Genomic DNA, 12,776 nt, shown 5'->3' with positions numbered 1-12,776 from the left:
GTCATTTTGAGGCCTTGTTTTAAAACAAAACAAAAAACATCATCAAAAAACCAAATCAGTTTTATAAGAGAATTTACAAGAGTGAGTTGTGGGGCTGGTCAGATGGCACATGGGTAAGAGTGCTTACTATGTAAGACTGAATGCTCTACAGTCTGATTCTCCAGCCATATGTGCCTGTATGTAACCTCAGCATTGGGTCAGAGACAGCACAGTCCTTGTGGCTTGCTTAGCTGGCTGGTGAGCTTTCAGCCAGCAGTAGCGAGGACACTTGGCTTCTGAATGTGCACATCACATACATAAAACAAGTTGTAGAAAATTTGTCTAGGAAAGAATGAAAACTCTAGAAGACGCACTTGAGCTATTGCCAAGTGAAATAATTTACATATGGGTTTACCGCCTAATTATTAACACAGTAATTGGATCCAGTAAGTAAGCTACTCTGAAACATTTACTTTTCCTTTCCTTTCTGGGTTAGATTTTTTTCATTTAGACTGGGCTCCTCTATCTCCTGTCAGCAGTGGTTAGGTGGGGATTTCTGCTAATCTTAACTGGGGTGAGTTGATCAGTGGGGAGCAGGCTAGAATGTGTGCTTATTAATGATAAAATGGGGGCTGGAGAGATGGCTCAGAGGTTAAGAGCACTGACTGCTCTTCCAGAGGTCCTGAGTTCAATTCCCAGCAACCACATGATGGCTCACAACCATCCGTTATGAGATCTGGTGCCCTCTTCTGGTGTGCAGATATACATGGAAGCAGAATGTTGGATACATAATAAATAAAATCTTAAAAAAATGATAAAATGAATAACTTGAAGTTTAAAGATACAATTCTGTCAGATCAACCAAAAAGTTGTATCTGTGTCACCATTTTTAAAGTGCTTAAATTTGTTTTTGATAGCTACAACACAAGATAATCTTGATGACAAGCTGAGGAAGTTTGAGATTCGTGACATGATGGGACTGACAGATGATAGGGACATATCAGAGACAGTGAGTGAGACCTGGAGCACTGATGTCCTGGGAAGTGACTTTGACCCTAACGTTGATGAAGATCGTTTGCAAGAAATTGCAGGTAACTGGTGTTCAAGGTCTCTAGAAATGAATAGCTGTTTACTTGTTATATCCATTTGTTCATGGGAGGGTTAGGGCTAGGGCTCTAAGCACTGCCTGGGTAGCTGGGCTCCATATGGAACAAGGCATTTCAGTCCCTAACCTAAATAGACATGTGATACCTACTGTCTGTGTTAATCTCCGCCATGCTGGTAAAATGGCTGAGCTGGTAAAGGCCCTTGCTTCGAAGTCTTACAAGCTGACTTAGATCCTTAGGATCTATACAGAGAAGTAAAGAACTGTTTCCCAGAAGTTGTTCTCTGACCTCCGTGTATGCCATGTTTTTGTTTGTTTGTTTGTTTGTTTTGTACATTAACCAGTTTATTACAGGGTGGGAGAGGGAGAGACAGAAAGAGGGTAAGAGTGAAGAGCAGAGGAAGAGGAAGCTAAGAGCGAGAGAGTAAGAAAGCATAAGTGGGCGGGGTCTGTCTTTTAAATACAGTTTTAATACACACTTTTTTAAAAATACAAAAGAAGGTCAGGTTAATTCCAGTTCTTGGGAGGCAGAGGAAGAGGCAGGTGGATCTCTGTGAGTTTGAGACTAGTCCAATCTACAGAGAGAGTTCCAGGACAACCAGGGCTACACAGAGAAACCGTGTCTTAAAAAAAGGAAAGACCACATGTCAAATATTATCTTTGGAGAACAGTATATGCTCTTAATGTGTGATTAGACTATTGTCTTTTTGAGGCTAAAAACCTTATGAAGGTTTTTATAGATAGACTATAGCCATAAAATAAGGACTAACAGAATACTGAAGTTCTCTAAAAGAACTGTAGGTGTAGATATCAGTGGAACACTAGCCTACCATGGGTGATGGTCTAGGAACCATCACCAAGCACCACAGGACCATAGAAAACATTGAAATGAGCTCATTTCTGGAAGGAATAATTCTGTCCTAAAGGAGGGTAACTAACCAGTTTTTCCTTTTTGTTTTTGTTTGTTTGTTTGTTTTTTGAGACAGGGTTTCTATGTCTAGCTTTGTAAACCAATCTGGCCTCAAAATCAGAGAGATCCGCCTGCCTCTGCCTCCTGAGTGTTACCACTGCTCGGCTCAGTTTTTCCTTTTTTTAAGCGTCAGTTTATTGTGTTAGGTTCAAAACCTACCCTTTTTAGAAAGCTGTTTTGTGACTTTTGAAAGATTCATAATACAGCCTTTTAATTATCTTTATTTTATTTTATTTTATTTTTGTTTTTTTGTGACAGGGTTTCTCTGTGTAGCTTTGGAGCCTATCCTGGCACTTGCTCTGTAGACCAGGCTGGCCTCGAACTCACAGAGATCCACTTGCCTCTGCCTCCCGAGTGCTGGGATTAAAGACGTGTGCGCCACCAACGCCTGGCTTCATTTTCTTTTTAAATCATGGAAAATATCAACTAAAGACAAAACAAAAACCCAGAGAATGGTAGGAACTCACTGTATCTGGCCTTGAGTTTCAGCAATTAGACACACATGGCCAGTTTTGTTTTCCTATTCTTCCCCTGTCCCGTGGTGTCTCCCCACCCCCATCATGCTTAAGCAAGTTTTAGACATTCTTTTTTTCTTTCTTTCTTTTTTTTTGTTTCATGTATATGAGTGTCTGCATGTATATATGTGTACCGTATGCATACCTGATATCTGCAGAGGCCAAAAATGGGCATTAGATTCCCTGGAATTGGAGTTAGAGACATTTGTGAGCCTATCTCTGTTGCTTTTAAGCCAGGCGTTGGTGGCACACGCCTTTAATCCCAGCACTTGGGAGGCAGAGGCAGGCGGATCTTTGTGAGTTCGAGGCCAGCCTGGTCTCCAGAGCGAGTGCCAGGATAGGCTCCAAAGCTACACAGAGAAACCCTGTCTCGAAAAAAAAAAAAGCTTTTACTTTTACTTTTAACTATTCTCAAAACTTTCTTATGACCCAAAATAGAATGCTTCTTTTTTATATAAATGATTTTGTTTCTTTTTTTGTATGTATGTGTATGTATGTGTGTGTATATATATATATATATATACATACATATATACATACATACATATATATATATGGTTAAGGGTTAGGGTTTTGTATGTATGTATATATATATATATACACACACACACACACACACACACCAATAATGGCAGTATGTTATGCATCAGTAGCAGCAACAGCTTTTCCAGGTTCTGCAGTCATTTGAACAAAATTGTAGAGACATCCAGCACTCTTCAAAAAAAAAACAAAAACAAAAAAAACAAAAACAAAAAAAAAACCAAATCTCAGAAAAACAGCAGTTTGTTACTTTTGTGGTACCTGGCACCATGTTTTTTTTTTTTTTTTTTAAATTAGCTTTTCTTTTTTTGAGACAGGGTTTCTCTGTAGGTTTTGGAGGCTGTCCTGGAACTCTGAAGACCAGGCTGGCCTTGAACTCATAGAGATCCGCCTGCCTCTGCCTCCCAGTGCTGGGATTAAAGGCGAGTGCCACCACTGCCCGGCCATGATTTTATTTCTGTTTTATGTGCATTAGTGTCAGGTCCCCTGGAACTGACAGTTGTGAGCTGCCATGTGGATGCTGAGAGTTGAACCCAGGTCCTCTGGACAAGTAGCCAGCGCTCTTAACCACTGATCCATCTCTCCAACTTCAGAATTATTCTTTTATTAGGTTAAAGCAAATGTAGTACAGAATTCCCATCTTGTGTATGTCTGCACCACATGTGTGGGGTGGCTGCAGAGTCAGGAACTAGTGTTACAACTATTTGTGAGCTGCCAGGTAGATGCAAGGAACTGAACGTAACACCTTTGGGAAAGCCTCCAGCAATTTAACAGCTGAGCCATTTCTCCTCATCTTGAGTATTAAACACAGATATATAATAATGTTTCATTCTGTCTTCTTTTGCTTTTTAGTAGTGTATAGAGATTTCTCATTTGGTTTTGCATTACTTTGTTCCAGATGCTAATGTAGTATTGTTCTTGGCTACAAGCAGTATTTGCAGTTGACTGAGTGCTATGAAGGAGCTGTGTAGTATCTTGCATATGTATTTTATTGCTCTGAATTTATTGCTGATATGCTAGAAAAAAAAACGTATTTGGCTAATATAACTTTCTGTGGCTAATTCTCTGGAGTTTTGTAGTCCCTGTGGAACTATACATTTTATAAAGGTAAAACAGTTTTCAAGTACATAGATAAGATTTGCTGAAAAACCACGATGAAAACAAATTGCCATGGATCTAAAGATGTGTTTTCCCTGTGGAGGGTCACAGGTAATCAGGAGGAACTTAATGAAAAGGAGAATGTGGACTGGAGGGCTGGCTCAGCATTTAAGAGCACTACATTTACTGCTCTTGCAGAGGACCTGGGTTCAGTTCCAAGCACCCACATGGTGACTCACAGCTGTGTGTAACTCTAGTTGCAGGTATTTCATGTCTCTTGTGATCTGCTCTGGTTTGCACATGCATGTGGTGTATGTAACTCAGTCACACATATGCATATAAAGTAAATATTTTTTCTAAAAATGAATGAAAGGAAAGGAGGTTGTGCTCAACTGGGAACTTTGTTTTCTTAGTATCATGCTTAAATGAAATAATTCCTTCCTTGGCCACTTTCTTGTTGGTAAAGATTTTGTTTACCAATGCTTCCCCATTGCTCTCAGACCCTTGTAACATTTTGCTCCCACTGTTGTGCAGGTGCAGCAGCTGAGAATGTGTTAGGCAGTTTGCTGTGCCTCCCAGGTTCAGGGTCAGTTCTCCTTGACCCTTGCACTGGCTCTACCATATCAGAGACCACAAGTGAAGCTTGGAGTGTGGAGGTATTGCCAAGTGACTCGGGTTAGTATGCTGTCATCGTTTGCTTTTTCCTTTGTATATTTTAGTGTGTAAGGTGTCTTAATTTCTATATTAGATGTAGTTTACCAAATGATATACTTTTTTTCTGTTCTGTCTTTTGAGACAGGGTCTGGCCTAGGTTGACTTTGAATTAAAAAACTGCCTCTATAAGTACTAGAATTTCAGGCATTTACCACAGCACCTGGTGACTCAAGTGTGTGTGTGTGTGTGTGTGTGTGTGTGTGTGTGGGTGTGTGTGTGTGTATGACAAATATCAGAAAATCATATTGTTAAATTTTAAGTAGAACATCAAGGAACAGAGGAAAAGTTTATTGTTGGTTAGCATTCATTAACATAGTAAGTGCCACCAGGTGTGGTGTGTGCCTTTCATCCCCGGGTTTGGGAGGCAGAAGCAGGCAGCTCTCTTGAGTTCAATGCCAGGTTGGCCTATAGAGTTCCTGAACAGCCAGGAGTACACAGAGAAACCCTGTCTCAAAAACAAACAACAAAAATAATAATAAATAAATAATAACATAGTTAAGTGTTTTCTGAGTCTGTTAAATTATAATTGAAGAATTGTTTGAAACTAATCAGAGTTTTGTGTTTATGGTGTGTCCAGTGTCTTCCACAGTTCATTCCAGGGTGAGAGTAACAACCCAAGAGAGACTCTGCACACTTGAGTTCCTAGTCAGCAAGCACCCTTACATTTACTCCTGGGTGGCCAGTTAGATGAGATAGCTTCATGAATAATAGTGCTTGCAGCCAAGCCTGATGGCCTGAGTTCAATATCTAGATGTAGAGAACTGCTTTCTAAAAGAGAAGCATGTGCATGTACTTTTAAGGGATGTCTAAATGTTTGTTTATTTAGTAATCTTTTTCAAATAAAAACAATTTTTAAAATTACATGTTCACATGGGTGTCTGTATGTGGGTATGTATGCATGTAAATGCAGGTGCACACAGACTGCAGAAAAGGATCTTGGTCTCCTGGAGCTGGAGTCTGGAGTTATAGACAAATATGAATGGTCTGTTGTGGGTCCTGGGAGTTGAACTTAATCCTCTTTTTTTTTTTTAAGATTTTATTTATTATGTATACAACTTTCTGCTTCCATGTATATCTGTACATCAGAAGAGGGCACCAGATCTCATAACGGATGGTTGTGAGCCACCATGTGGTTGTGGGAATTGAACTCAGGACCTCTGAAAGAGCAGTCAGTGCTCTTAACCTCTGAGCCATCTCTCCAGCCCAAACTTAATCCTCTTAAGAGCAGCAGACACTTCACCACTGAGTCGTCTTTCCAGCCCTAATTTATTCATTTTTCTTCTATATGTTTGAGTGTTTATGTGCATGTATGGCATGTGTACAATGCCTGTGGAGCATCAGATCCCCTGTACCTGGAGTTATAGCCATTTGTGAGCTGCCACGTGGGGTTCTGGGAACTGAACTGAGGTCCTCTGGAAGAGTAGCCAGTGCTCTTAACTGCCGAGCCATCTTTCCAGTCTCTTAAAGGATACTTAATTTGGTGGCACATGCTTGTGCTAGATTGTGAGACCCCCATTTTCAAAGTGCTAGATAGTGAGACCCCCATTCTCAAAAAGCTGCTAGATAAATTTAAGTGAAGAAATTACTTTTCCTTTTTCTTTCTTTTTGGGGATGGTTTGAGGTAGGATATATCCATATATCCTAGACTGTTCCTGGAACTCCTATGTAGATCAGGCTAGCCTCAGACTCCCAAAGATCCACTTAGCTCTGCCTCCTGAGTACTAAGATCAGTGGTGTTTGCTGTCATGCCCATTTTAAAGTGCTTCAAAAAGATATGAATTATTTGTTTGCTGTGTGTGTATACAGTGCACACTAGGAAAGGACACCAGATCTCATTACAGATGTTTGTGAGCCACCATGTGAGTGCTGGGAATTGAACTCAGGATCTGTGGAAGAGCAGCCGGTGCTCTAACCGCTGAGCCGTCTCTTCAGCTTTTAAAGTGCTTTTGAAAATGTTAAAATTTAGACACATTGATGCTATTCTAAGCTATTCTGTGCTTTCTTATACAGTTCACACGTTTACCAAGAATGTGTTTTGCTTTCTCTTTCTTTTCTTTTTTTTAGGACATCTAGAAATTAGTTGTCAGCTGTACAGAACAAACTGGATATCTCAGGGGAAATCATAACTTTGCCTTCTTTAAATCCTGCAGCTTTGCTAAGTAGCTTAGACTTAGAAATCTCTTTACAACCTGAGAGCTTATATGTCTGTGTCATGGAAGTTGAAATTTTCGTGCCTACTGAATTCCTAGGTGACTCTTTCTGTCTTCTTGTGTTCAGAGGCTCCAGACCTGAAGCAGGAAGAGCGCCTCCAGGAGCTGGAGAGCTGTTCTGGACTGGGCAGCACGTCTGATGATACAGATGTCAGGGAGGTCAGTTCCCGCCCCAGCACACCAGGCCTCAGTGTTGTGTCCGGTATGTCTGTCTTGTTTTAAGGACTAGGAATTTGAAGGCATCCCCTACTCCCTGTTCATAAAGTGTTACCAAAGAGATGATGGGTTTTGTTGTTTTATGGTATAGTGTTAGCTGTTCAACCTAGACTTGGGGCATGTTAGTCAAGTGCTCTATCACTCGGCAGCATCTTCATCCCCAAGTTATGTTTAAGAGCTCAGTAGTCTTCTGGGAACAAAATTAATTCTGTGCCTCCATAATCTGTGAGAGCTTAATGTGTGGCCTTTACAGTCTGTTGGAACAACTGATGAACTACTCCTCTACAACTCTTGATATTGTTGGTAGCTTCTGCTGTATAACAGGGTAATACTGATTATGTTGTACAAGTATATTTGGACAACAGTGATAAATTCACAGTACTCAGCAACTCACATGTATAGAACTAAATATGTAAGGTTTAAAAAAGAATTTCTTCAAACCTCATATACTTTTGTGTAATTACTCTGTTCTTCTTGCAGTTTATTTATTTATTTATTTTTGCTGTATTTTCAAAGGTATAAGTGCTACATCGGAAGATATTCCCAATAAGATTGAGGACCTGAGATCTGAGTGCAGCTCTGATTTTGGGGGTAAAGATTCTGTAACTAGTCCAGACATGGATGACATAACTCATGGTAAGTAGTGGGAGAGAGAATGGCTTTTTAAAATGAACATAGCGTGGCCTTGCCTGGTGACACTTGCCTTCTAATACCAGCACTTGGGAGGTGGAGCCAGGTTTATCTCTGAGTTTCAGAATTGTCTGGGCTACATAATGAGTTCCAGGAGAGCCAGGGCTACAGAGTGAGAACCTGTCTCAAAATAAAACCAAAGTGGGTCTGGGAGATGACTCAATAGTTAAGAGCACTGATTGCCCTTCCAGAGGAGCTAGACCCTTAGCACCCACATAGCAGCTACTAACACCTTTTTTTTTTTTTTTTTTTTTTTTTTTTTTTTTTTTTTTTGAGACAGGGTTTCTCTGTGTAGCTTTGGAGCCTATCCTGGCACTCGCTCTGGAGACCAGGCTGGCCTCGAACTCACAGAGATCCACCTGCCTCTGCCTCCCGAGTGCTGGGATTAAAGGAATGCGCCACCAACACCGGCCGAAAGTTATAGTTTTTAAAATCAAGTCATTTGCTGAAAACAGTATTATACTTTCAAAGTTTACAGTTCTCTAATTACCTCTTCTTTAGATAATATTGCTTGTTTTTATAGGTGGGGGGAAGGTGAGTCTCTGAGAGCCTGAGCCATTATGAAAAATATGGTTGCAATGTTAAGGTTGTATTCTTCACACTAACGATGATAGCATTTGCATTTGTCTATCATGTTATTAAGCATATGGATACTGTACCCTTCAAATATAGAGAAAATCCTTACATGCAGATTAAAATGTGGGGTAATCAGAATAATTTTGGTTTTTTCAAGGTAGGGTTGCTCTGTGTGGCCCCGGCTGTCCTGGAACTCGCTCTGTAGACCAGGCTGGTCTTGAATTCAGAGATCCACCTGCCTCTGCCTCCCAGTTACAGAGATTAAAGGCGTGTGCCATTACTAGCTGGTGGGGTAATCAGAATTTGGTACTTGTTTCAATTATTTCTGGTATGCTTCTCAAGTTCTAATTAATCAAGAGAAAAACTGTGGGAAAGTACCAGCATCTTCTTCAGTGTGGGATGAGCTGTCTTCATCTGGCCTGATCTCATGGTTTGCCTTCTTGTAGGAGCCCACCATCTGACCTCTCCTCCCTCTCAGTCAGAGTCTCTGCTTGCCATGTTTGATCCACTGTCTTCACATGATGGTAAGCTTGTGGAAAGAACCTTTGGACTCTTGTCACAAACAGAAGTGAGATCTGTAAACCTTTGGCAAATGCCAAATGCAAATGTTGAGTAGTTACGCCTTGTCTGCAAAGCTTCTTTGCTGTGTTACAGGGGCCTCTGCTGTTGTAAGGCCGAAGGTTCACTACGCCCGGCCTTCGCATCCGCCCCCAGATCCTCCAATCCTCGAAGGTGCAGTGGGAGGAAATGAGGCCAGGCTGCCTACCTTTGGTTCTCACGTCTTAACTGCAGCTGAAATGGAGGCATTCAGGCAGAGACACTCTTACCCCGAGAGACTGGTTCGCAGCAGGAGCTCTGACATAGTATCTTCTGTGCGGCGGCCCATGAGCGATCCTAGCTGGAACCGCCGTCCGGGGAATGATGAGCTCCCTCCAGCTGCAGCCACTGGTGCTACTTCTTTGGTGGCTGCACCTCACTCGTCATCGTCTTCCCCGAGTAAGGACTCTTCAAGAGGAGAGGTATGGGATACTAGCTATGTAGAGTTTTCATGTTATGGCCAGGTCATTGTTCTGAAGGGTTTCTATGATGTCTGAAATGAACGTGGACTGTGAACTCAAGATTAAGGGTGACTGTGGTCATGGATTAAAGATAATCTGTCATGCTGGGCCATGGTGGTGCATTCCTTTATTCCCAGTACCTGACAGGCAGAGACAGGTGGATCTCTGAGTTTGAGGCCACCATGGTCTACAGAGCAAGTTCCAGGACAGCCAGGGTCACACAGAGAAACCCTATCTCAAAAAAAAAAAAAAAAAAATCTTGTCAGTCTAGTAATCCATTGGATAGATACAATACAACTTGAAATGATCTTGCATTTTGCAACAGTTAGATCCTTTCTCCCAGCAATTTTGTGTCTAAGGATGCCTAGGACTGACTCACAGTACTCTTCTGAGATGGTCAAATGAGGTGTATATATATAATTTTTTATTTGAAAGTCATAAAGTTGGGAAGACAAAACGCTTCTTCCTCATTTAATAGTAAGTTTCCAACCTGGTTCTTTTCTCCCTCTTTGTTGAATTAGTAGTACATTGTCCTGCATGTAATCCATCAGCATTCTGAAATGCTCCCAACCATGGCTTTACTTCCTTTTCGTTTGTTTTGTTGGTTTGTTGTTGTTCTTGTTTTTTGAAACAGGATCTCATTATGTAGCCCAGGTGATCTGGCACTTATATGTAGATCGGCTCATCTTGAACTTGTGATAATTCTTATGCCTCTGCCTTCTGAATGTAAGTGAGTCAGTATGCCTGATCCATGCTTTATAGCAGCAGGATTTAACAGTGTGCGTGTTGTTTGTCATCTCACTTTTTTACACTTCTACTCTGCTGGTTGTTCAGTTTTGTCTTGGCCAATTTTTTCTCTTTAATTATTTTGAGGTTATTTTTATTTTATGTGTATAAGTGTTTGCCCAAATGTCTGTCTTTGTAACATGTACACACAGTATCTGCAGATGCCAGAAAAGGGTGTCACGTCCTTTAGGACTAGAATTACAAGTGGTTGTGAGCCGCATGTGAGTTTTAGGAATGGAACTTGGCCCTCTAGAAAAGCAACCAGTACTCCTAACTGCTGAGTTCCTATGCTGTGTTCTCTGTCTATCCTGGAGATAGCTTTTTTTTTTTCCTAAGGGTGTTGAGGTCCTTTTGGTCAAAACTCATGCTTAGAAGTTGAAGTGAATCAGAGCTCATTCTGTGGCATGTTCCTGCTCTCAGAGCCTCTTAATGGCTAGCCCTAGGGAGTATTTGTATTCTGTAGGTGTATGTACAGATACCTCTGGATTCACTTTATCTCTGCTTTGATTGGCATAGAGAGGACAATGAATGAACTCTGAGGATTTAGTTTCAGTCTAGAAAAAACAGTTTATTTTTTCCCTACCTCTCCCATAATTTAACTCCTTAATGGTGAGAAGCCTGCTTTCGTTGATTCCTCATGTGTATAAACATATAGATAGATACTCCAGCCTCACCTCTTAACTTTCCCACCACATACGCCCTGATCTCTCTGATTGGAGAGATCACCTATTATTGAGTATTTTAAGTAGTAATTTTATCGTCTCCAGTCCCATGAAGCCTTTTGAAGAAGTATTTCCTTCTAAGTAGAAATAGAGGTAGTTAATTACAAAGAAGAAAGCAGAGTAAGAGTGGACTGGTAGGCAGAGAAAAGGCACCTGCTCCAATAGCCAAGAATGTATTTTTAGTCCCAATTTTGTAAGTGAAAAAGTGGAAATGAAGAGATTTTGTGAGGTCACATAGGCTAGTAATAGAATTACTGGCCCTGCCCTTCAATGTGAACAGAGTTGATGACAACCTTATAACCTGTGATCAAAGACTGGGCAGGTCTAGGTTTGATGGTCAGCTGTGCCACATGTAAGCTGTGTACCTTGAGGGAGATCACCTCGTTTAGCTTCATGTTCCTCATCTGTAAAAAGGACTTATGACAGGGCATAGTGGCGCACACCTTTAATCCCAGCATTCAAAGGCAGAGACAAAAGGATCTCTGTGAGTTCAAAGCCTGCCTGGTCTACAAAGTGAATTTAGGACAGCCAGGGAGTGAGAAATAGCAAAAGGGGGAGAAAGGACTGGTAGCTTGTAATTGGGAGGTTGAGACAGGAGTATTGGTGAGGAAGAGGGCAGCCTGGGCTACAATTGAGACCCTGTCTTCAAACAATATCTAACAAAGAAAGATCTCTAATAATAGGAGCTTTAGGCAGCCGAGAGGATTGAGGGATCTGTTCTTATGCTGGCTTCTGATGCACCACACTCCTGTTGGTGCACCACACCATCAGAACTCACTGCACTGCCTTTACTTAGGGTTCCCTGTTGCATCTTGCTGTTGTGCTGAGGGCTAACCCAGAGTATGTACCTGCTAAGCACTTGTTTCTCCCACTGAGCTTTCCTCTTAAGGAAGCTCAACACTTCCTTTACAGGCGATACTGAATCCTGTTAGACCTTTGGGTTTCTAGCAGTATGGAGATAGTGCCTACCCTGACACATCATCAGCCTGACCTGGAGGGTATTCTTTTACATTCCAGAGGGTGCTTGGCAGGCATTGGTAGTTTTCTGTGCTGGGAATTTGCTTTAGTGGCAGGGTGCCCTGCGTTCTATCCCTAGCACTATTTTCCTCCCCCACTAACACCCCCAAAAGAATAGTCTTGTTTTTAAGGCAAATGAGACAGGTGTACAGATTTACTGGAATCCTTTTCATAGCGACTTATCCTGCTGCTCAGCTCACAATAAACCATCAGACTCTCTCTGCAGGCCGAAGAGCGCAAGGACAGTGATGATGAGCGATCAGACAGGAGCAGGCCTTGGTGGAGAAAGCGCTTTGTGTCAGCTATGCCTAAAGGTAATTTCATAAAACTTTAGAGCCTAAAGTCTCACCACACTTCTGTGATGTTGCTGGGCCTATTTGTAGTTGTGTGGAAGTGTAGAAATGCTTTCACTGAGCTCTGGCAGAGCTTTAAAATGTCCATTCTTTGTGGGAAATGGCAGTGGTGTCCCTAATGGAAATCATGCCAACCACTGTCGTTTAACATGGAGGACTCTCAGCATGCTATAATTTAATCTTGAATAGACACTCTGATGTTCCTGGAACAAGTCTAAGCTTTTCAT

General features: G+C 41.5%; 1 protein-coding gene across 9 annotated transcripts in view; it reads left to right on the top strand.

Moving 5' to 3' along the window:
- Gapvd1 (GTPase activating protein and VPS9 domains 1) overlaps nucleotides 1-12,776 on the top strand; it is a 73,535-nt gene that overhangs the window by 38,462 nt on the left and 22,297 nt on the right. For all 9 annotated transcript variants that reach the window (XM_027423721.2, XM_027423720.2, XM_027423722.2 and 6 more), the window contains 7 exons: nucleotides 897-1,070; nucleotides 4,742-4,882; nucleotides 7,199-7,333; nucleotides 7,864-7,983; nucleotides 9,060-9,137; nucleotides 9,268-9,632; nucleotides 12,423-12,510. In XM_027423721.2, the coding sequence (XP_027279522.1) occupies nucleotides 897-1,070; nucleotides 4,742-4,882; nucleotides 7,199-7,333; nucleotides 7,864-7,983; nucleotides 9,060-9,137; nucleotides 9,268-9,632; nucleotides 12,423-12,510 (1,101 nt within the window). The remainder of the gene's footprint in view (nucleotides 1-896; nucleotides 1,071-4,741; nucleotides 4,883-7,198; nucleotides 7,334-7,863; nucleotides 7,984-9,059; nucleotides 9,138-9,267; nucleotides 9,633-12,422; nucleotides 12,511-12,776) is intronic.

Source organism: Cricetulus griseus, chromosome 6, assembly GCF_003668045.3.
Source record: "Cricetulus griseus strain 17A/GY chromosome 6, alternate assembly CriGri-PICRH-1.0, whole genome shotgun sequence".
Taxonomy (NCBI): Eukaryota; Metazoa; Chordata; class Mammalia; order Rodentia; family Cricetidae; genus Cricetulus; species Cricetulus griseus.
This window is presented reverse-complemented; position numbering and strand designations above follow the sequence as displayed.